The sequence below is a fragment of the Rhinolophus sinicus genome, linkage group LG01, assembly GCF_036562045.2.
Source record: "Rhinolophus sinicus isolate RSC01 linkage group LG01, ASM3656204v1, whole genome shotgun sequence".
Lineage (NCBI taxonomy): Eukaryota > Metazoa > Chordata > Mammalia > Chiroptera > Rhinolophidae > Rhinolophus > Rhinolophus sinicus.
In genome coordinates this window covers 158,997,007-159,021,616 of record NC_133751.1, presented here as the reverse complement: position 1 = coordinate 159,021,616, position 24,610 = coordinate 158,997,007, and the positions used below count along the sequence as shown (strand labels likewise).

The following is a 24,610-nucleotide window of genomic DNA, read 5'->3' as shown; positions in this document are numbered from 1 at the left end:
TTAGAGAGTTAGTAAATTAGGTCCCAAATGTAAGCTGGCTAGCACAGTACCTGGCGCACAAGAGGGGTTTAATAATCGTCTTCATTTTCTCAACCTAAAAATCTCTTAGGAGAAACAGAAGCAGAGGAAATCGTTTGATCTGGAAGATGATTGTGAGTAGAGCCCTACTTCTCTTGATTCTTAGGTCATTTTGTGTAATCTACCTCTATTGTAAATGAGCACCAACTTGAGTTGTCACTGCGTCAGTTAGCCAGGAAGCCAAAGCATTAAGCAGTCTTTTTAGTCCTGCTACTTTGCATAAAGCACAGGGGTAATATAAGAAAGTGGCTATCCTAACCTGGGGTTCTCCTATCAGCTGTCAGACAGGATATCCAAAAGATAGTTTCTGGAGGAAAGTTCCTCAATAATTTCCCAGGATCACGCAAGGGAAGCTACATGCTTCATCCCACACTTAGGAGATCTTCTACTCCTTTCGAAAAGGCATTTTCTCATCCAAAGTAAAACGAAGCACAAGACTCTTAATTATAATTCTAAATTTTATCCTGATAGTGAGACATCTGATGGGAGCAATGCTTTCCTTAGGGTTGGTACTCACGTTTTTTTTCCTTGTTAAATAATCATGTTTGTCATTTGGTAGTTGTTAACAAACAAAGGAAGAGCGAGCTCTTCAACAGATTTTTACTGCAACAAAAAGTACTACTAAATCACTATTTAATAGCAAATTTCAAAGAGTTTTTCTCCGCAGAGCACATGCTGTGAGAGATTTTAATATGAATTATATGAAAAATTATGTCCACATTTGGTAATACTGGGTTGAGGAGATTTAACAGGTTTCTTTACTGCAGAACTTCTCAGACCCTTCAATATACTGATGTATATTACAGTCTCCCAAAGGGGGATGTGGATGCAGCACTTTCTGACCCTGGATCCCTTGTTCCACAGAGCAGCATGGAGGATCATGGTCTCAGAGAACACAGTCCAGAAAATAATGTCTTATAATTTAAAAACGCAGGCAAGAGCAACATTGGACCAATGTGTCCCCAACATACACTAGTGGTTTTTAGGGCAGTGAAAATTCTGTGCTTTGGCTCTTGCAACAATTGTTTGACTAAGAACTAGAAACCCTTTGCAAACTAATAATGTAAACATAAAATGGCAGTTCTTGGTAAAACACAAGATTATCTCACAGATTCCAAGGTCAGAAAATCTACAGGGCTTTAGGAGGACTAGTCTGCAACTGGAAAGTCAACACTTGTGATTAAGGGACCATATGGTTAATTACACACCTTTTTTCCTGCCTGCCCGTTTTGTTTTTCTTTTTCTTTGGAGAGCTTTATCCATAGCTGTCAAAAAAAGTGCCTGCACAGTTCTGACTCTATGTTCCCTTTAAGCAGTCAGTAGTTTTTATTGCTATGTCCTACGTCCAACTTCTCAGGAGAAAGAGAGCCTTGATTGCCCAGCTTGGGTCAGATTTTCACCCAGCCCTAGTCCAATCAGCTGTGGCGAGGGAGTCCATGTACTATAAACAGGAAGAGTTAGGCTTGAGGGGAATGGATCTTTCATAGAATGAAGGGGCCATGGAATGAGTAGGCACGACCAAAGTAACATTAGTCATGGCTTATTCATAAGAATCACCTTAGAAACAAGGGCAGCCTCGACTGCCTGTTTTATACATTGACAATAGCAAATTGATTTAGAAAGAATGTTCTGCGTAGAATCTATTTGTAAATATTACATCAGGCATTATCACCATTTATTGGTTTCTAATTCTCCTCAGCCTCTGGGTACAAGGTTTCTCTGGCCCTTGAAACTAAACGTGTCCATGTGACTTAACTTGGCCACTGAAATGTCACTTCGAGGAGGGGGAAGCACTTTGATGTACGAGAGTTGAGACTGAAGCAACCTGGAAGTGCCACGCCCGCTCATGGACAGCTGGCAGATCTCCGGCGCACTTAATGTAAGAAAAGTACTTTTGTTCTGTAAACCCCTTGACATTTTGGAGTTGTCTATCATTGTATTATCATCTAGCCTATCATAACTAGCACAAATATTCTTTGAAATGAACAACACAGGTTCAGAACTGTAATGAAGGTGAAATATTGTGCTGAGCTGGTGTTAGCGAGGCTGTGAGTTTGGTGACTTAGGCCTCTGCGCAAGGTTCCCTAATTTCCCGTTCAATTGACAGGACCCTCGTGACACATTTGGTAAGTAAGCTTCCCTTTCCATGACTCAAATTTTAAATATCTTGTAAAGATTAATAAAAATATTTTTACATGCTTTCATTTTATAACACCATTAAGTGTTACAAGCTGATCAGTTTTCTTCAGTGTTTTCTTAGGGACGAAGTGCGCCGACATTTATTACAACGCAGTTACGTACATTACATCAGATGACTACCAATGCCGCTGACTCCTTTCAGAATTTTCACACTATGCTCAAGCTGTTACCTTGAAAAAATCGTTCAGGAAGTGTAGTGGATACAGCTGGTGTCCTTTTCTTATACAGCCCTGATTTTGCTCAGATACCTATTATATCCCACATGGCCATGTACCTCAGAGGAAGCTGATCTCTCCTCCAGCCCTAAGGATGGGCTGAAGGGTCTCAGGGTAACCCCATTTTCCCTGCTCGGGTTTGGTTCAGGTACAGGCATGAGACCCACTTTTGCCCAGTAGAAGTCTGCTGTAGGGTTTGTGAGACATGTGTCCTTCTTTCTAAGAGAGCTGCAGGAAGAGGTGGTTCCCACCCCCTCCATGCTTCTGAATATTGTCATTTCTGGATGTGTTGCCTGGAACTGCTACAGTAGTTTTCTTGCTGTTAGCCTGAGGATGAAACCAAAGGAAGCTTGGAGAAGACAGATCCTTGATATGGAAAGAACTAGGATCCTTGAAAATAGTGTTGAGCTACAGAATCTCTCAATCCTGAAGTTCTCCCTCTCTGGACTTTGTTACATAGGATAAATTTCCTTTGAATCAGAATTTCTGTTACTCACAGTTGAAAGCATCCTACCTAGTACATTAATAATATATTTGCTTTTCTAGATTAGCATATGCCTTTTTCTGTTGCCTCTGGGAAAATAGCATGTAAATTTTTCTTTTAAGAATTTCTGAATATCCATGAATTACGATAGAGAGTAGATGACAAAACTCCAGTATTTTTTGCAGTGATAACCAGACTCTTTAATCAATCAGCATGCTTTCAAACACTATGAGCAATTCAGAATTGAGAGTAGTTGATTAAACATGTTTTACTTCACAGGTAACTTATGGTCAAATTTCAAAAATTCAAAAATCACAATCTGTCAAGTAGAAGAATGAAAATTGAAAATATGATGTCTGACAGGGCCTGATTACTACTGGTAATGAAATAGGGAAAGCACTGCCTGGTACATAATATCAGAAGTCCTGAAAGTAAGTGAAAATTAAGGTGGTTTATTTTAAATCTTGAAATTGTAAGCAAAGTACTTAGGTATCTTATAGATTTTTTAAACATGTTCTTAGTTATTTGACTGCAAGCTCCTGAAGGCAAGGACCATATTTATCTTGTTCTTTACTTCTCCAAAACCTAGGACAATGCCTGGCATGGAGTTCACATGCAAGAAAATAATTTTATAGGAACAACAATAAAAAGTAAAGAATAGAATATTCTAAATATATAAACTATTTTCTGGACACTGGATAGAATATGATAGAAAGGTTAATGTATAGAAAGACAAAATCTCATACAGATAACAGAGAAAAATACTATTTAATAACTATATAGGGTACTTATTTTTTTAATTGAGATGTATTGTTACATATAAAAACTTTATGTCAGTTTAAGGTGCATAATATGTTGATTTGCTACACTTATATATTGCAATATGATTACCACCATGGTGTTAGCTAACAGCTCCATCACCTCACACAATTGTCATTTCTTTTTTGTGATGAGAACGTTTAAGATCTAGTCTTTTAGCAATTTTCAAGTATGTAATACAGTTGACCCTTGAATGATATGGGTTTGAATTGCACAGGCCCACTTATGTGTGGATTTTTTTCTTTTTTCTTTTAAAACATTTATTTAAGTGTGTTTTTCCAGGACCTTTCAGCTCCAAGTCAAGTAGTTGTTTCAATCTAGTTGTGGAGGGCACAGCTCACAGTGGCCCGTGTGGGGATCGAACTGGCAACTTGTTAAGAGCACTGCGCTCTAACCAACTGAGCTAACCGGCCACCCCATGTGCGGATTTTTTTTTTCAATAAATACTGTAAATATATTTTCTCTTCTTATGATTTTCTTTATAAGTTCTTTTCTCTAGCTTAGTTTATTGTAATATAGTATATAATACGTACAACATAAAAAATATGTGTTAATCAACTGTTTATGTTATTGGCAAGGCTTTTGGTCAACAGTAGGCTATTAGTAGTTAAGTTCCGCAGGAGTTAAAAGTTTCAGCTGCACAGGGTGGAGGTCAGTACCCCAAGCCCTGCATTGTTGGGGTCAATTGTACAGTATTAACTATAATCACAATGCTGTGCATTAGGTCCCCTGAACTTCTAACAGCAAGTTTGTTAGAACCTTTCACCAACATCTCTGCAATTCCCCCACCTCCATGGTACTTATCATTTTTTTTGCAAGCGGTTCCCTTCTTTTGTAAAGTTATTATCAGGACTCAATGTCCCTTTGAGTGTAGTTATTTCCATTATTTTGTTATGTGATGCCTTTAACAAATGTGGATGGGGCTGACCAATAGGTGTAGTCAAGACCTGCAAGCCCATGCTGACCATGTCACTGATCCCATTTTCCTCCTCTCCTTCCTGGCCTTTCTCTGTATACGCTTCCTGTCTCCCGTCCCTTCGCGTTCTATGTAGGATGAGTAAATCTCTGCATTTCCAACTGAGCTACTCTCTATTAGGGGATAAATTACCAAAACCAAACCACTTCCTAGATTCTTTATGATCTTTGGTCAACTCACTTGATCCCTGGTCGTTGGCTGAAGCCTAGGAACAAAAGAAAAACTCTGACAGGCTAATAACAGCAAAGAGTGAAAACATGAACTCTAACTACTTTTTTTCATCCCATTGATCTTTCCTCAGTAGCACCCTCATATTGAGCTGACCTGATGGTGTGTTCTCATCCCTCCTCTGGTAGAAATCTTGTGCTCAATTTTCATTCTAGACCACTTGATTCTTTTCCCTAGTCTTCACTTAATCACTGTGCCCAACAGATACTAGACTTCCCTTTGTTCAACAAGCTCAAGGACACGCTTCCCTATATTGAGAATAATTTTCTTAGGCTTAGTGTTAACCCTTCATATCCTGTTTGTCTCACTGATTCTTCACTTATCATGCAGAATAACGGATACCCATTAGAGTTTTCTTTGAGACCTGCATGCTTCATTAGTAGAGAGGTCATTCGTAGGGATGTTTCTACTATGATCCCTACCCACCTAGCCAAGGCTGATGGCACTCTTGGTAAAACTTACCTAAACTGGGCTAATCAAATCCTCTTTCTTGTGAATATGAATTGACCATCAGTGACTGTAAGTGAGTCACACTTCCCTCAGTGAGTCGGTAATGGTGTGCTGTTATTAACTGACGGTTAGCAGCAATCAGCCACTACTGAAACTGCCTAGCTCACTGAGATTTGTGTGACCTGCTTTGTCAAGGCATTTTAAAGGTGATCAAAAGTGCAAGTTAGAAAGATGTACATAGCTGCAAATAGAGAAATAGGTAATTGACTCAAGGACTTGATAGTGTGAATTGGAGGGAATGCGTAGATCTGAGAGATATTGAGATTGAAGAAGCAGTGGGATTTGGCCAAAAGACTATGATAAGTTGAAGATGATGCTACTACTTCACAATGGGAACATTTTCAGTTAGTATTGGAGTGGCTGGTTGCTGGGAAGAGTGGACTCTCTGGGATTCTTGAGATTTTAAAGTAATGGTTCCTCTCTGTTTCCACAAGCAGCACTGTGAAAACCAACTATAGAACTTCACTTATAAAACAGCAGTAAACAATTTAGGAATTACTTTGTCAGGGCTATTCATAGGAGTTCACATTGATGGTGGGTACAAAATGTGGGCTAGTTAGCTTCTCTTTGTTTTGTAGCTAGAGTGCACCCAGACACTGGTTTTACAAACACATGATTTTGGTGACAAGGGAGCTAGATTGAGAGAATATAGTGCATATTTATGAATGATATTAAGAAAAAAAATAGAAAACCAAAATTGAATCAGGTAGCCTGTGTCCTTAAGAATTTCCAAATTTCCAGAAAAAGCTCTTTAACTTCCGTTAGTAGATCACTCTCATAGGACTAAGAAAACCTTAAGGCAATTTTATTATAATGGTTCAGATGCTACTTATAAGGAGTTCCTATTAAAGAAACTTCGAGTGTTGCAATTCTTTTGTCAAGTATTACACTCATTGCAACATTTTTTTTTTCCCCTGACTGAAGGCCAGGGCCTAAATAAAAGATTTCCTTCAACAGATGGAGCTCATACTGTATGTAGTCTGGTGCGGGTAAGATGGGATGAAACCTTAATATTAACAATAGCTTTTATTACTATTTATGAGTCTTTCCTATATGTGCGGGGTACTGTAGCTACAAGCTTTACACATATTGTCTCATTTTATCCTCATAATAACGTCATTCTATCCAGGAGGAAATTGAAACCCGGAGAGGTTACTTTTGTCCTGCATCACACAGCTAATGAGTCGTGGGATCCAAATTGGAACGTATGTTTCCCAAATTCTAGACGCCCCTGCTCTTAACCATCCAGAGAAAAAGGGGGATGGAGGGGGGAAATTGGCTCTATTAAACGCATTCTGGGATCCAGTGCCTGAAAAATGCACAAACGACAATGCGATTAAGGAGTCCTTAGATTACAAGCTTCCTTTAAGAAAGTTCAGTTAACAGCTTCTCACCATCTGTATTGACTTAAGAAAGTTATAGGAAAAGGGAGGCGGGCTGGGACCGTGGTACTCAAGGACTTAGTTGGAGGCCAAGAAGGAATGCCACGGCTGTTCACAAGGCCTGACCGTCTCCGGGTCGGCGGTCAGGCCGAGAGTGCTTCGAGAGCGCGGCTGACGCTTGGAAGGGCAGGCAGGCGAGGAAGCGTGTGCGGGAAACGGGGGGCGTACACTGGGAAGGAAGCAGAGATCCGGATCGAGAAGTTCTACGTGCTGAGAAGGCGGAAGACGCACGGTCCAGATGTTGCAGGTCCCGACTCTGGCTCTGGCTCCAGCTCCGGCTCGAGGTCCCGCCAGCTCCTGCGCCGCGCGGATACTCCCAACCTGCTCCCGCCTCCGGCCGATCAGGCCAATGGACAGGACGAGCGGGTGCGCGGGGCGGGGCGGGGCGGGGCGCGCGGCTTGCGCGCAGGTGCGGCCCGGCGCCCCGCCCCCCCGTTCCGCCGCTGCTGCCGTCGTGCGTGCCACTCCGCAGAGGGGCGGGGCCTACTCTCTCTCCTCCTTCCTCCCCGCCTCCCGCTGCCGGTAGGACGCGTCTGCCACTGCCACTGGGACCCCCCGTGTCATTACCCTTCCCGAGCACGGTGAGACCCTCAGGGAGCCTGCGGGCGCGCTCCCCGCTGCATCTTCGGCGCCCCGGCCCGTTGCTGTGAGGCGGGCGTCAGGCCAGGGCCGGGCAGCCGGGATAGGGCGAGGGCAGCAGGCGGCGTGGGGTGTGTGGATGAATGAGGCGCTCTCGGACTAGGCCGCGCTTCCCGAGAGCGGCCCACGCTTCACCCTGGCACGCTCTGGGGAAAGCCTTCTCCGGAGGCCGGGACGACCAGTCGCCCAGTCCGGAGGGGGAAGGTGCTGGGTGGGGGCCCGCTTTGGCTGGGCGGCCGGCCATCTCGGTAGGAGGCCAGAGGACTGGAGAGGCTCCGCGCCCGCCGCTGAGGCCTGGGGTTTGAGTGGGAACAGGTGTGAATTAAGACCCTGAGACGGGAGATCCCTGGCCCTCAGGCGCTGGAATATCACCTCGTGAGCAGGGCCTCAGCGTGGCCCCAGGAGATTCAACTGGATCCTGAAGACATGGGCAGTTTTAGTTTTAGTTCCCAGCTTATAAAACGTGAGGTTAGCCGTCCTCATGAGTTCACCTTGCAGTAGTAACGTGGGATTAATTCTGCACTGAGGAACTTGGAGCCGATGAACAGGGACTGAGAAAGTTGCGACTAATAAATAAAAAGAGTGAATGGATTCATTTACGACTAGAAATAAACAGAGCATAGATTCCGGAGGTTACTTAAGAGAACTGATGACGAGTCGCCCCCACAGTACCAAAGTTGGGAGAGACTTGGTTGGAAAGACCTTGATAACTGTCGTGGTTCATTCATGTAAAAAATGGTGCTTGTGAGGGAAATGGGGAAGAACAAGTTCCAGATAAGAGGGATGGTTTGGTATCAGTGACTTGGTTGCTGGTGGTTGTAGAATGAATTTTCTTTGATTCGTATCTGTGCTTCTGCTTCCGAATGTTTTTATTCGTTTAACCTTATGTCAAGTTAAGAAATAAAATGTTTTGTGAACAGTCTGGATAGAAGATTGGCAGCTATTTTTTTAAGTTTGTTTTTTACTTCTGGTGCCATATATTTTTAGATCAGTCTTTCTAGGATTTATCAGGAGTGATTGCTTTTATAACTATCCGATCTGTTTACAGAACTTAAAAATTTTTTTTGTTTTAATTTTTTTGTTGAAAAATAAAGTGGATTTATTTAGCTCAGTGTCAGTTTGGGATTGATATATACAGTATGTTTTATTCTTAATCTATTCAATAATATATTTTGTGTAATGATATGTATTCTTGGTTGACGGGGATAGTAAAAAGTTTTGTTCATATATGTTTGCTTTGACATTTCAGATGCCCCCCAAGAAGGGAGGTGATGGAATTAAACCACATCCAATCATTGGAAGATTTGGAACCTCCTTAAAAATTGGTATTGTTGGATTGCCAAATGTTGGGTAGGTGAATGTTGGGCTTTTCTCATGTTCATCTTGTAAAGATTTTTCGAGTCCTGTTGTAGAAATGAGAACTCATGAGATAATTAAAATTTAAATAGAAGAAAAGCATCTAGGAAGCTGGATTATAAATATGTTGCAAAGCAAGGTTTTTGTTTAATTGTATTTTATTTTTGGTTTTCTACACAGATACTGTGTTGAAACTCGAGTTACTTATATTGCTGGTTTTGCTAAACTCAGAAGAAACAATGAGAGTTAAAACATCAAGTTGAACCTGATCAGCTCTGTTTGCTTGAAACACTGTTGGGAGACACAGGATTGATTTAAGTGTAATCGAAGTAGTTTAAATTTGATTTTGGTGCTGGCTGGCTATGTAGGGTACCTCCCTAGGCTGGGTACCAGAGTCCATGCAGTAGGATACTTTAGGAAATAGTTTTAAAAACCCCATTATAAATTTGATTAGATTCGTGGGAAATCAGGGATCAAATGGTTGAATTTTTACTGGGGAAGGAGGTGACAATTTTAATATTGGAAGTTGCTAGATAAAAGGGTATCTGTTATAAAATGGCTAAATCTCAAAGCTGCAAGAGCAAAAATTTGAGTTTTGTAATGTTGAAAATTAAAGTGAGTCATTTATTTGCAAATAAGAGTGACAGGAAATATATTTGGGGTTTATCATATAAATCTATACACATGCAACTTGGATGTGTAGTCTACATTTTTCATTACTTGCCCTTCTATTATAATACCTGTTGCTAACCTTAAAATATGTCTCAAGAGTGATTAGGGTGTAATAATGGAAAATAGATCCAATATGGATTTATCAAGGTGACTGAAAGTATGTTGGCATATGCTTTGGTTGGCAAGTGGGACAGCCATGTTCTTTCATGTGGCAAGAGCCCCTTGGAGCCTCGGTCACAGAGATTGCTTAGTGAATGGAGCATGGTATAACCAAGTAAGGCAGTTCTGAAATTCTTGTAATGTAAACATAAACAAATGTGGCTGTCCTAATTTCTTTCCTGAAGCTGGAGAGGTTTGCATTTTGAAGGGGTTTCCTGCTGTGATATAGGCTGCTTGCAAAATAAGACTAAATAGAGAGAGTAGAAATATAAGCAAAACAAATAATTAAGCAAAGTACTGTAGGGTGCTGTCAATAAATTTGAAAGCAAGGTATGGTCATTATGTATGTTGTGGGCTTTATTGCACCAATAAGCAAGACATAGTTTTTAGATATTAACACATTTCTCTTATTCTAGGCTCACTGCAATCCATGTAGCTTGATTTTAAATGGGACTACTTTAAAATGGGCAGTCTTAAGGAATGTTTCCTATATAAGCCTTTTAGCCATAGAGCATAATAAAATCAATGTATATGAAAATAACCTAAAAGTCTTTTATTATCCAGTATAAATGTGCTACTTACGCTTTTAAATTAAATACTCATCCCCCCAATTTTATTGAGGTATACTTTACAAAGAGTAAAATTCACTCATTTAATAATGTGCGGTTTGATGAATTTTGGCAATTGTGTTGGGTTGTGAACACTTCTTTTTGCAGAATGATCTTACATTAGCTACCTATATCAGGTAGGGTTCTTTGTAAGCAACACAGATTCTGGCTGTTTTACACAAGAAGAAGAGACTTATGGGGAGGAGATATGGAAGGGCAAGCTGGACAGTGGGGCCTCAGGAAGGACAGGAACAGGATCACGTGCCAAGAAGGGGCCACGTGGAGCTCAGTGGTGTGAACTGAACTTCTGCGTGTTTCTCGTTCTTGCTGCCTCTCCCGTGATTCAAATTCCTGTGTGAGGAGCTCCGACTGGAAATGTCTACCTCTGGATCGGCCCATGAGAAATAGATTGGGGAGAGGGGTTGGTTCTCTGAAGGATGGCCTACTGATCAAAAATAAGGACGTGTAATTCAGAAACCCTAATCATTTTACAGAGTTTACAGAAACTAAAGGATCTCTTGACTGTTAGAGAATTAGACGAATAAGGTTTGCTGTAGTATACAAAAGGCTGATTACCTAGAAACTTAGAGGCAATATTTATAGCTAATAATAGCTGCTATTTATTAAACACTGTATCCCAGTCACTATTCTCAGCACTTTATTATCTAATTTAATCGGCAGTTTAAAGCGCACCCCCCCCCCGAATTTGAATTTCATGAAGACAAGGATTGTATTGTTCTTGTTTATTGTTACGTTGCTAGTACCCACACTAGCATTAGGAACTTAGTATGCAGTCAGTAATTACTTGTGAATGGTGTAATTTTTTCCCTTTTGATGCTGTGTATAGGTTTAATGATAAGGAGACATTTTTAATGGCCACTTTTAATGAAGTAGAAAGAATACCTAATTCAGGGTATGAAGATTTGGTTTTTATATTTGTTCTGCTTTTTCTTACCTGAGTGACCCTTTCTATAGTACCTCCTCTTAGGCCACTGTACTGTTGTGGGTGTGAGGCTTGGAGGCTGTTGGGGGAAACTTTTTTTTTAAGAGATTTATGTTTTTAGAGCAGTTTTAGTTTCATAGCAGAATTGAAAGGATGGCACAGAGGTTTCCCACACACCCCCTGCCCTCACACATGCACAGCACCCCCCTCCAGAGTGGCACCTTTGTCACAACTGATGAACCGACACTGACACGTCATCATCACCCAAAGTGCATTGTTTACCTTAGGGTACATGCTTGGTGTAGTATGGATTTGGACAGATGTATTATGATATGTACCCATTATTATAACGTCATACAGTGTAGTTTCACTGCCCTAAAAAATCCTCTGTGCTCGGTCCATTCACCCACCCTGCCCCAGCCATTAATCTTTTTACTGTCTTCATAGTTTTGCCTTTTCCAGAATGTCATATAGTTGGAATCTTATAGTGTGTACCCTTTTCAGAGGGCTTCTTTCACTAAGTAATACACATTTGAGTTTTCTCCATGTCGTTTCATGATTTAAATAGCTCATCTCTTAGTAGGGCTAAATAATATTCCATTGTCTGGATGTATCATAGTTTATCCTTTCACCGACTGAAGGACTTCATGGTTGCTTCCAAGTTTTGGCAGTTTTGAATAAAACTGCTATAAACATCCATGTGCAGCTTTTTGTGTGAACATAAGTTTTCACCTTGTTTGGGTAAATACCAAGGAGCGTGGTTGCTGGATTTGTATGGTAAGACTATGTTTAGTTTTGTAAGAAACTTCTTAAGTGACTTGCAGTCTCACCAGCAGTGAGTGAGAGTTTCCGTTGCTCCACGTCTGTGTCAGCATTTGGTGTTGTCAGTGTTCTGGATTTTGGCCACTCTAATGAGTGTGTAGTACTGGTCCCCCATTGTTGTTTTAATGTGTATTTCCCTGGTGACATATGATGTGAAACATCTTTTCCATGCTTATTTGCCATGTGTATATCTTCGTTGTTGAGTTCTCTGTTAAGGAATTTGGCTCAGTTTTTAATCGTGTTGTTTGTTTTCTTATTGTGTTGTAAGAGTTCTTTGAATATTTTGGATAACAGGGCTTTATCAGGTATGTCTCTTGCAAATATTTTCTCCTACTCTGTGGCTTGTTTTCTCATTCTTTTGATATAGGCTTTTGCAGAGGCATTGTCGTACCCAGTATCACCTACGTTGTCTCTTACATCTTAGGAGTTGTGTAGTGTTTGGTTTTCAATAGGTCTGTGATCCATTTTGAGTTAATTTTTGTGAAGGGTGTAAGGTCTGTATCTAGATTCTTTTTTTTTGCATGTGGATGTCCGGTTGTTCCAGCACCATTTGTTGAAAAGACTGTCATTGTTCCACGGTATTGCCTTTGCTCAAGAAACTACATCTTGATATTCCAGACTTCTTTACTGTGTCAGGGGACAGCTCTTCTTTTTGCTACCACTGCATGAGATGGGATTAGGTTCAAATGAGAGTATTGGAAAATCCCAAATAACTGTGACTTCAAGAGAAGTTTCTTTTTTATGTAAAAGTGTGAAGTTTCTTTTTTATGTAAAAGATTGGTACATGGGCTTTGCTTTATGAGGTCATCAGGAATCCCTGCTGCGTTCAGCTCATGCCTTGGCGATCCCAAAGTTGTGGCCTTCACCCTAGTGACTGAAGGTGTTGTAAATTCCAGGCAGCTGGTAATCCCGAGAGCAAATGCCTTGGCTGCAGTCTCTTTGGGATTTATTGTCCCTGTAAACTGCCACATCATCCCTTTGCTAACTTCTGCTAACATCCTTTTGTCCAGATTTAGTCCCAAGAATTTATTTGCAAGGAAGGGTAGGAAATGTCTTTATTGTGATGGCCACATGTTCAGTTAAGAATTCTGTTAACCTGAAAAGGAGGAGAGAATGAATATTGGGGGGCAACTGTGTACTCTGTTCAAACTCAGGAACCTGTACTAGGGGAGTGCTTGTCTTGCTTGGTTGATGGTTGTAGGAATGTGCTTTGGTTGTTCCTACAACTTTCCTTTTCCCAAAATTCCACAGACCAGCCACAGTCTGTAAAATATATTTACTGTCATTTAGGGAAAACATTGTAGGAAATGCTAAAAAAAAATTACAAGATAATTATGTTCAGTGTTTTAGTTATTTATTGTGTAGCAAACCACTCCAAAAGTTGATGGTTTAAAACAATAACAATTTCTTATTTGTCATGATTCTGTAGGTTAGTTGTGTCAGTCTTCTGGTCTCACTTGGGATCCTCGTGTGACTGCATTCAGCTGGTGGCTAGTCAGGACTGAAAGGTCCCAAATGGCTACACCCACAGGTCTGGGCCTTATTAGGATTGGCTGGAAGTCTGAGGCATTTCTGTCCCCTTTACCTGGCCTCTTTTTCTCCAAGTTGTCTCTAGCCCAACTTCTTTATAGCATAGTGGCTGGCTCCCAAGAGAGTGAAACTGTGGCAGTGGCACAACACACTTCTACCTAATTCTTCTGGTCAAAGCAAGTTGTGATACCAGCCAGAGACAAGGAGGGAGAGGAAATAGACTCTCCCTCTTGATGGGAGGGGAGTGGCACAGGAGGTGTGGCTGTCTTTAATCCACTGCAGTCTACTGCTCTCCTCATATGGTTTGTAGGATGCCCCTGTGTGCCCTGCAGAAGGCTTCCTGGCTGGTTGTTAGCTTCTTGTTCTTAACTGTAGAGGCTCCATTCTTGGTTGCTTACAGAAACTCACTGGAGAAAGATTATTCTCTAGGCTGCAAATACTGGTGATAAGAGCATTTTCATCCTTAAGAGCTGATAAAATGAAGCTGAGAGTCAAAGGTTCCCATGTCTGTTGAATGGACAGATTAGCAAGATTTTAAAACAAACTCTTTTGAGTATATACTAGGTGCACAATAAGTAACTGGCTTATATTTATTCATATATTTATTTTTCATGCTGACCAGATTCTTTCCAGTGTTTGATTATAAAAAATTTCACATATAGAAAAGTCACTGAATTTTTATGTGTAATAATGTTATTATATATATATATATGATATACAAGGAACAATAAACAATTACGTTTATTCTATCCCTGGGCTAAATTATATTTTCCTTTTATAGTTATAAATTCTTAACTTTAATATCTTACACTTACGATTATTAATAATTTTTTTTTTTGCAAAGAGTGCTTGTATGAGCTAGTTTGAAATTGATATGGAAGTGAATGTACAGGGTGATACAAATTGTGTATTTAAACTTTTTTTTAGGTCATTTAAGGCCTTTTAAAAATAATTGTTTTTGATAAAACTATAGCAAAAGGCAATAGTGATCTGAATGCAAAGCTGGTACTTATTTTTGTCCTTAACCTGAGCTCTCTGCCCTATTTGACACTGTCAGTGACTTCCCACCTCTTACTCTTCCTTCAGTGTTTTGCGCTTGCTATACTGCCTGTGGTTGCTCCCTAACATTAGGTTTCTCTTCTTGGCTATCTTCTCTTTTTTTCTCCCTGGGCAGTCTCCTCGCTCCTGATTTTAATCATCTGTTGGTTTCTATTTTCTATATTTATGCATTTTGCGCAGGTTGCATCTGAGCTCAAGACTCATATATCTTCTGCCCTGAATATCTCCAGTGAGACGTTTCCACTTAACAGGTCTAAGACTGAGCTCATTGCCTCTTCTGTTCTCTATGTTGGGTAATAATACTACTTTCTACCCAAATACTTGAAAGATTTATCTTTGCATCTTTTCCCCTCAACCGTATTTTTCAGTGGGGACCAAACGTGGTGCCTAAACATCTCTCTGATCTATTTTCTTCACATTTTCATTTCCACTCATTTCTTACTTGCTTTATTCCAGAGACTTCTTAAGCAGCCTTTCTGTCAGTGATTCTTCTTCTGTTTTCCTCCAGTTTTTTTTTAAATTGAGATATAACAAGTACAGTAAAATACACAAACTTTAAATGTACATATCAGACTTTTACATATTAATTCACCCATGTACCCAGTACCCACATCAAGATCTACAGTACACCCAGCACCACAGAAGACTCCCTGTACCCCCTTCCACTCAGTACCACCCTTCTGAGGATAACCATATTCCAACTTCTGTCACCACGGAGAGTAGTTTGCCTGATACAGATGGAATAATGAATTACATACTCTTTAATGTCTTTTAAGTCAACATTATGTCCGAGAGAATATACAGTTTATTTATTTTGAAGTAATTTTACTGTTGATGGGGATTTGGGTTATTTTTGCTTTTTGGCTGTTATGAATGGAGCTGCTTTGAACATTCAGGTACATATCTTCTAGTGGGTGGACCTAAGAAACTCATTTCTGTTGGGTGAATGAACACCTACCCCACCCACCTCCACCTCCCCCGCTCCCACATCCCTAGGAGTTAAACAGCTTCAGTAAATAGGTACTGTCACACAGCTTTCCGAAGTGGTTATTCTGATTTATGGTGCCAGCATTGTGAGAGTTCTAACTACTCTGCCTGCTAACACTTTTTCATTTTGGCCACACTTCTGTGAAGTGCTACATCGGTGTTTCACAGACCTGTAACAGCTAGTGATTTTGGGCACCCTTTTACATTTACTGGATATCTTTTTTCTTGTTAATGATTAGGTGTTTTTTATTCTGGATATTGGGTTTTTTCTTGGATATGTATTAAAACTTCCTCCTTCCCGTCTGCTTGACTTTTCTTTTAAATTAAAAAATTTTTTGAAGAAATTTCACACCTAAAAAAATTTGACACTTACAAAACTAGTTTTAAAAGTTCCTATATACGATCTGCTTACATTCCCCAAATAACATCTTCTATGAACACAGTATAGTTATAAAAATCAGGAAATTAGCGTTGATTTACCAGTTGTCCCACTAGCGTCCATTTTCTGGTCCACGATCTAATCTAGGATTATGTGTTGCATTTAATTGTTTTGTCTCCTTAATTTCCTTTAATCTGGAACAGTTTCTCAATTTCTCTGTCTTTCATGTCCTTGACACTTTGGAAGGGTGCTGGTTGCTTCCTGTGGATGGCCCTCAATTTAGGTTTGTCTAATGTTTCCTTGTGGTAAGAAACACGTAACATAAAATTTACCCTCTAACCGTTCTTAAGTGTACAGTTCAGTAGTGTTAACTACATTCACATTGTTGTATAACAGATCTCTAGAACTTTTTTATCTTGCAAATCTGGAACTCTATACCCCTTGAACAGCAACTCCCCGTTTCCCCCTCCACCAGCCCCTGGCAGCCACCATTCTACTTTTTGTTTCCATGATTTTGACTCCTGTAGGTATGTCCTATAAGTGGAATCACACGGTATTTGTCCTTCTGTGACGGACTTGTTTCACTCAGCATAGTGTCCTCAGAATTCATCTATGTTGTAGCATGTGACAGGATTTTCTTCATTTTGAAGGCTGAATAATATTCCATTGTACATGTATACCACATTTTCTTTGCCCATTTATCTGTTGATAGACATTTGGACTATTTCTACCTCTTGGCTGTTATGAATAATGCTGCAGTGACACGGGTGTGCCAGTGTCTCTTCAAGATCTTGCTTTTAATTCATTTTCATAATTACCCTGTGGGTTGCTGGGTTCATAGTAATTCTGTTATTGTTTTCTGAGGAACTTCCGTATTGTTTTCCATAGCAGCTGCACCACCTTACATTTCATCAACAGTGTACTAGAGTTCTCAATTCTCTACATCCTGGCCAGCACTTGTTATTTTCTGTTTTTTGATAGTGACCATCTTAATGTGTGTGAGGTGGTATCTCATTGTGTTTTTAATTTGTGTTTTCCTTATGATTAGTGATCTGAACATCTTTTCATATGCTTTTCATCATCTACTTGTTTGTCTTCTTTGGAGAAATACCTGTTCAGGGCCTTTGCTCATTTTTTTAATGCTACTTTTAAAGGTTAATTTTGTTGTTGAGTTATAGGAATTCTTTATATAGCCTGAATATTAACCCTTTATCAGACATATAATTTGTAGTTATTTTCTCCCATCCTGTAGGCTGCCTTTTCACTTGGTTGTTTCCTTTGATGTGCAGAAGTTTTCAAGGTTGATGTGGTGTCATTTTTCTATTTTTGCTTCTGTTGCCTGTACTTCTGGTGTCGTATCTAAGAATCATAGCGAAATCCAATGGTATGAAGGTTTTCCCCTATGTTTTCTTTTAGGAGTTTTCATCTTTAATCCATTTTGAGTTAATTTTTGTGTATGGTGTAAGGTAGAGGTCCAAGTTCATTCTTTTACATGTGGCTATCCAGTTTTCTCAGCATCATTTGTTAGACAGTCTGTTTCCCCATTGTGTGGTCTTGGAACCCTTGTTGAAGATCGTTTGACCACATGTGGGCTCTCTGTTTTATTCCACTGGTCTATGTGTCTGTCTTTATGCCAGCTTCACACTGTTTTGATTACTGTAGCTTTGTAATGTATTTTGACATCAGAAATCGTGCTGTGGGTTTTTGGGGATGAATACCATGGAGGTCTCATTGCGTTATAATTGAGGCGTATGTGATGCCAGCATGACTTACTATTGGCGATACTAACCTTGATCACTTGATTAAAGGTGGTATCGGCCAGATTTCTCCACTGTAAAATGATCTTTTTTCCTTTCCAAACTCTGTTCATCAGGAGCAAGTCACTAAGTCCAACCCACACCCAAGGGGAGGGGAATTAAGCTCCACCTCCTGAAGGACGGAGTATCAAAGGATTTCTTAAAATCACCACAGTAAATTAATATTATGAAGGAACGATATTTTGAGGCTATTCAGATATCCTGTTTCTCTTTAAAGTTTACCCGACTAAATTTTATTATTCCTCTGTGGGTTTTGCCTGCAGCAATTATTAAAGTGGTATTCTAATGGTGATTTTCTATTTCCCTTATTCTTTTACATTCATTATTTGGAATTCTTCTATAAGGAAGATTTGTCTTTCCCCCCCATATTTAGTTATGTATTCAATCATTTGTATAGTTCCATTTGTGCTCACTGAAATTCATTTTATTCTTTGGGTTATAATCCAATATTATCAGAACTGTTTATTTTGTTGCTCCAGTTGTTCTGGCCTTGGCTATTGGGAGCTCTTTCAGGTTGCCTCCTAGGTCCTTTTGACAGACCCCCATCTTTTTTTTTCTTTTTCTTTTTGTAAGTACGTCCTTACTCTCTGACACTGTAAGATGTTTCAGACTAACACTGTATTTTTCCTGTCCCAGTCTTGACTCCAGGGAACCCTGGTTTCTTTTATTGGAGAATGGTAGTTAGAAACTAAGATCTGGGCTCCAGATACCGTGTTTCCCTGAAAATAAGGCCGGGTCTTATATTAAGGTTTGCTCCAAAAGATGCACTAGGGCTTAAGTTCAGGGAATGTCATCCTGAAAAATCATGCTAGGGCTCATTTTCCGGTGAGGTCTTATTTTCAGGGAAACATGGTATGATCCTCGCTGCTGGGATGTTACTGCTTTTAGGGCCTCTCATTTGTTAGGACATGTATCTGGTTATACTAACCCGTATTTATATACATTGGTGTTTATTTCTGTCATCGTATTTATTTTTGTATCTAGCAGGCGGATTTTTTTTTCTTTTTGACAGTTTAGTTATATCTAAATTCAAATCATTTTGAAAGAACATTCTACTTTTTTCCATGTTTCGGATGTGGTGTATAAATGATTAATTCAGAATGCTGTGGGAATTTGCATTTGTAGCCTGACTTCCCAATACGTATTGTAATTTTTCATATGGTTTTAGATAAAACACCTATTCAGATTTACTTATTACAGCAAAATACGTAATTTCAGAAATAAAGTAGTTAGGTCCTAAATGGAAGGGTCATACAGTAAGTCTATCCACTCTTTTTTTTTAATACTATCATTGCTGAAATAATATTTATGTAAACCCATTCTTGCATAAGAGAGATACCTGCAATTTTGAATCTTTCTCCTTCTTTCAAGCTTTAATAATAACCTCAGGGGTTCTAAGTGTGTGTGTGTGTGTGTGTGTGAAAAATCCTTGTTTCACAAAAAGCCTTATGGGCTTTAACACTTGAGGCTTCAGGCAAAACTTTCAAATTCTTTGCTTTTACAAGGCTTTTCTTTAATAGATTGAATAGATCAAAATGTCTTAACTTGGCACTGAAGCCTATAGTAATAAGCCTTAGAAATTTTTCTTTTTTTCTTCTTTATTTCTTTTTAGTTTTTTGTCCTTACAAAGCTGTTGGAAGGTACAGATAGACGACTTAGACTTTATGAAATTTAAAATCCATGTCTAAGATTAGACGGTCTGTGAAAATGGAGATTTGTCTTCCAAGTTTAGTTTGTATGTAAGAATTGTTTCGGCCTAAGAGATAATAGAACTTTCTTTTGCTATATTTTTACTATATGACATGTTTTAAGGGATAAACATTTTTCTTTTTTATAAAACATTTTTGTCCAGGTAGACAGTCAAAAATGCTATACTTAATAATAACCATAAATTTGAAAATAACTCCATAAACTCCCTGTGGTCTTTTATATTGCAATTACTATGACTGTGGTAATAGCAATGAAAAGTTTTTTTAACTACAATATACAAAAATACAGCTGCACTTTTTTGTATATATAGAATGTTGGGAAATTCTATAGACAACCAACCAAATTTCTTCAACAACTGGGGGAGTTCTCTTTTTAAAAATCATCTCCCCTATTACATTAGTTTTAAAAATTGTATTAAGCTTCAGCGTCTTTCTGGCAGTGGATGGACTATAACTTTATTTTATAACACTTTTAAATTAAATACTGTGACATTTATCTTAACAGGATTGAAATTAAAATCTAGCTCTATAGAAACTAGTGATTTCCTCTTAATTATCATTCCTAGAGTTCTGAGATTGTTACTAGTCTCTTAGAGGTTGCCAGTATAAATTCTTCAACAGTCAGTATTATTCAGTGGGTTGTTAGCTGAGTCTGAATCTTTCCCAGGGGTTCCAAAACCTGACTTTATATCTGCATCACCTGAGATATTTAAAATACTGTGGACCATACCAGATCTGGAGGGGCCTGGTAATGCATGCCTTTATATTTTCAGCTGATCCTGTTAAAGGCAGGCATTTGAATACTACTGATTTGACCAATGGTGCTCTAAGCAACCAGTAATAATTTAAGTAGATATTTTAGCAAATGTTTCTACTTTATTCTGAAATGTTTAGTCTGGGATATAAGAGCAATATTTAAAGACCTATAGGCAGGTACAAGTTAAGCATGTTGTTGCCAAAATATACCTCTCACCAGTAGTGTTTAGTTAGATAAGCCTTGATTGTTGCCTCTTGTTCATTACTCTATTAGAAGGTTCTCAGAGTTCAATCAAATGAGTTAATTGTAGTAAGTATAAATTTCTCCTGATGAATATAGGCTTAGATCTCATCTTAATAGACATTTTTACATTAAAAAATGTTTGGAAGAGTAAAATTCATCCATAATTTCACCATCCTAACACAGCTATTGTACTTTTGAATATTCTTGTTACCAAATTTGGTACATATGCAAGCATTTTTACATAATCATGTCTAGCTAGAGTTAGTAAGCACTAGTCTCGCAATTCCCACATAATCCTTAACTAGTTTCTTAATTCCTCCAGTTTAAAAAATGATGTAATAGTAATTTTCATTTTAAATCCTCATGTGTGTTATTGTGCTATTTCTGGAACAAGGAAAGGTTACTATAATATGAGTATGTCCATATCACTGATGAAATTGAAAACTAGTGCAAAACATCAACAAACCTTTAAAATTCCATTTAGTTTTGGATTTTATTCTATGATTTTTGGCACTGTAATTACCATATTTTTATTTTTATTTTTTATTTTTTATTTTTTTTTAAAGATTTTATTGGGGAAGGGGAACAGGACTTTATTGGGGAGCAGTGTGTACTTCCAGGACTTTTTTCCAAGTCAAGTTGTCCTTTCAATATTAGTTGTGGAGTGTGCCATTCAGCTTCAAGTTGTTGTCCTTTTAGTCTTGTGGAGGGCACAGCTCAGTTGTGGAGGGCACAGCTCAGCTCCAGGTCCAGTTGCCGTTGTTAGTTGCAAGGGGCACAACCCACCATCCCTTGCGGGACTCAAGGAATTGAACCGACAACCTTGTCATTGAGAGCCCACTGTGGGATTTCCATGTGGGAATCGAACCGGCAGCCTTTGGAGTTAGGAGCACGGAGCTCCAACTGCCTGAGCCACCGGCAGGTCCCTTATCATATTTTTAAAACTGGCTGGTGTTAATATGAGTTGGCATTCTCTGCGCATGTATTATCCGATAAGAATCAAATAATTAGAAAATTATTGACCAATTTATTCATTGTTAAGATTTTAAAATTTAAGTCATACCTTGAAAAAAAGTTACATTTTGACTTTCATAACTCACAGTTCACAATTCTAGACTGACCAGTTGTAATCTTTATGTACTACCAATTAGAAGGGAGTCTGAGCTCCAACCTTCCATTTCCTGTTAGACAATTAACATGTAATTCCCAATTCAAAATGCTTTGGAAGTAATTGATCTAACAAGATACCCACCTCTACATTTATGCTGGAGAAGATTATGTTAGATGTAGGTGAAGTGATAAACAGATACTACCAGATACTTTAAGAATTAAATAGATTCGTGGTATGATGTGAGACTAGCTATCATTTATAACAAAGACTCTGGGAAAATGCTATTCAAGTTCCAAATACACTGAGATAGGAACATAACCTAATTATAAATCATGAGCTACGCTGCTGTAAATTTCATTCATTTTTGTTAGTAAAAATGTATTCTTTCCCCTCCCCCCCCATTCCCTTCCCAGATTGGTTTTATAATCTTCACGGATCTTATTTGAGCATATTTGAGCATTAAAATGAAAGTGAGATCATATTTTCTCAGTGTTAGCCTAAAAATTGATTGCAATTGTTTTTATTTATTTTAGGAAGTCTACCTTCTTCAATGTATTAACCAATAGTCAGGCTTCAGCAGAAAACTTCCCATTCTGCACTATTGATCCTAATGAGAGCAGAGTACCTGTGCCAGACGAAAGGTTTGATTTTCTTTGCCAGTACCACAAACCAGCAAGGTAAGAAAATCTTTTTTTTCTGGTTTCCTATAATCTATTTTATTTAATTGTTTTTCTAATTGCCATCTTGTGTTTATTCCAAGAAAGTCTTTATGCCACTGTTTATGTGGTGGCCCTACACAGACTGAGTAAATATAGGTAAGTGATATTTAAAATCATGTAGGAGGGTTTATTGTTTTTTGTCCAAAATTAATGTAGCATTATTGTTTTGGGTTGTTATAAAAGTAATGTAGAGCATGGAGAAGGATGAAGAAGGCTACCTTTGGTTGTTAACATTGCAGTTATTTTTTTCTGGGGAGTGTGAAATAGAGGGAGTAATTAGTCTGTACTATGTGATCTCTTTCATGTAAAATTAAACATGTATGTGTGTATAATTTTGAAGTTTGTGAAATGAAGATCACAAACTAATTGATGGATATATCTGGGTAATGGAATTTTTAGGCAATTTTTAATTTTATTTCTTATATTCCTTTGTGTTTGAAGTTTTTATAACAAGCATGTATTATTTCTTTAATTAGAAAAAATAAGATAATGCAGGTTTATTGTGGGAGGCTCAGATGATATGGAAATGTATAAAGAGAGGAGTGAAAATCACCTATACTTCTTCTACCTTGATATAATAAATACTTTGGAGGTGTATTCTTCTATTCTTTTCCCTGACTGTGTACACACATATTTAATAGAAATTGGATGCTTTTTTACTTGGGGTATGATTAATATTTTTCTAGAATAAAATAATAAAAACAAAATAATTTCTGATATAATTATGTTTAATACTGTATTATATGAATATACATAGTTTATTTCCCTATTATTGAGAATTTAGTTTACTTTTAGTTTTTCATTATTTTGAATGTGCTGATAAATCCCAAGATTCCGTCTCCAGGAGCTGGAATTCTGCTGAACTCCAGACGTATCTAACTGCCTTCTTAGCACGTACTGACACTTGGATGACTCAACAGGTGCCTCAGACTTGACCTCTTGATTTCACCCTGCCTTGTGCTGTGTTTGTTCTTAGTCACGACTTTTGTAATAGAGTAAATGCTCCTAGTATTTCCCTACTTGCTTAAGCCAAAACCCATGATTTATCCTTGATTTCTCTCTTTTCTCACCCTGCATTGAATCTGTCAGCAATTCCTGAGTTCTAACTACAAAATATATACTGAACTCATTTACTTCTCCCATTTTCATCCACTAGTTTTAGCATCCATTGATTTTTCTTTTTATCTATTAATTTTTGTGATGATTATCACATGGTGATTTTTGTAATTCCATCATTCCGTCTTCATTTATTAGTTGGCATTCTACTAATGGGATGTGCTTTTTTGTCTCCATTTATTCACTTATGTATTTATTCATATCAGTGTTACTCAGTTGGTTATAATCTGTCACAATCGTAGAATATAGTTCAAATTGTGTCCCTTGAATTGGCTCCTCAAGGTGACTTTGGTGTACTTTTAAAAAACTTTTCAGTTTTAATGATTTCAAATTTATATAAAAGCTGCAAAATTATACATAGAATGATTACATATCCTTAATCCAAATGTCTCTGAACCTTTGAGAATAAGTTGCAGTCATGATGCCACATTGCACTTCAGTTCTTCAGTTTGTATTTATTAAATACAGACACTCTCCTCGATAACCACAGTAAACCCATCAAAATCAGGATATTAACATTGATTCGATATTACCATCTAACTCACAGATTCTGTTTAGTTGTCCCAATAATGTGCTATGCCTTTGTATGTAGCCAGTCTCTTGACCCTATTGGGTTGTCACCTGATTTGGACACTGGCGTGGGCCCTGGCTACTCCTCAGCTGCTCTCCTGCCCAGATGCCTTCCTTGCACAGGCCTGGCTGCTGCTGTGCTGCCTTCTCTCCCTACTCGGTCTCCTGCGTGGGCCCTTGCCACTGCTGGAGTATGTAGTCATGTGACAGTGCTGAAATGTTTCAGAGATGTGAAGAGAACAACAATTATAATAAAGCTCTTCTTGGACTTCAAATTTGTTGAAAATTTGTTGACAGTGAGGGAATAAATTTCTCAGAATTTCCCTTGCTTTCCCTTTAGTAGTGAACATTGACTAAATGCCAATGGAAATAAAAAGATTGAGTGGGAACCTATCTTCATTTTTTCCACAATTTTGGCCTCTGTGGTCATGCGAAGAACAAAGAATTGACAATAATTCATAGT

General features: G+C 38.5%; 1 protein-coding gene across 1 annotated transcript in view; it reads left to right on the top strand.

The window, feature by feature from the left end:
• The first annotated feature begins 7,409 nt into the window (after positions 1-7,409).
• Positions 7,410-24,610, top strand: part of OLA1 (Obg like ATPase 1) — a 143,497-nt gene continuing 126,296 nt past the window's right edge. Inside the window, exons 1-3 of the mRNA XM_019727463.2 lie at positions 7,410-7,532; positions 8,840-8,940; positions 22,276-22,419. Of these exons, the coding sequence (XP_019583022.1) occupies positions 8,840-8,940; positions 22,276-22,419 (245 nt within the window). The 5' untranslated portion in view covers positions 7,410-7,532. The remainder of the gene's footprint in view (positions 7,533-8,839; positions 8,941-22,275; positions 22,420-24,610) is intronic.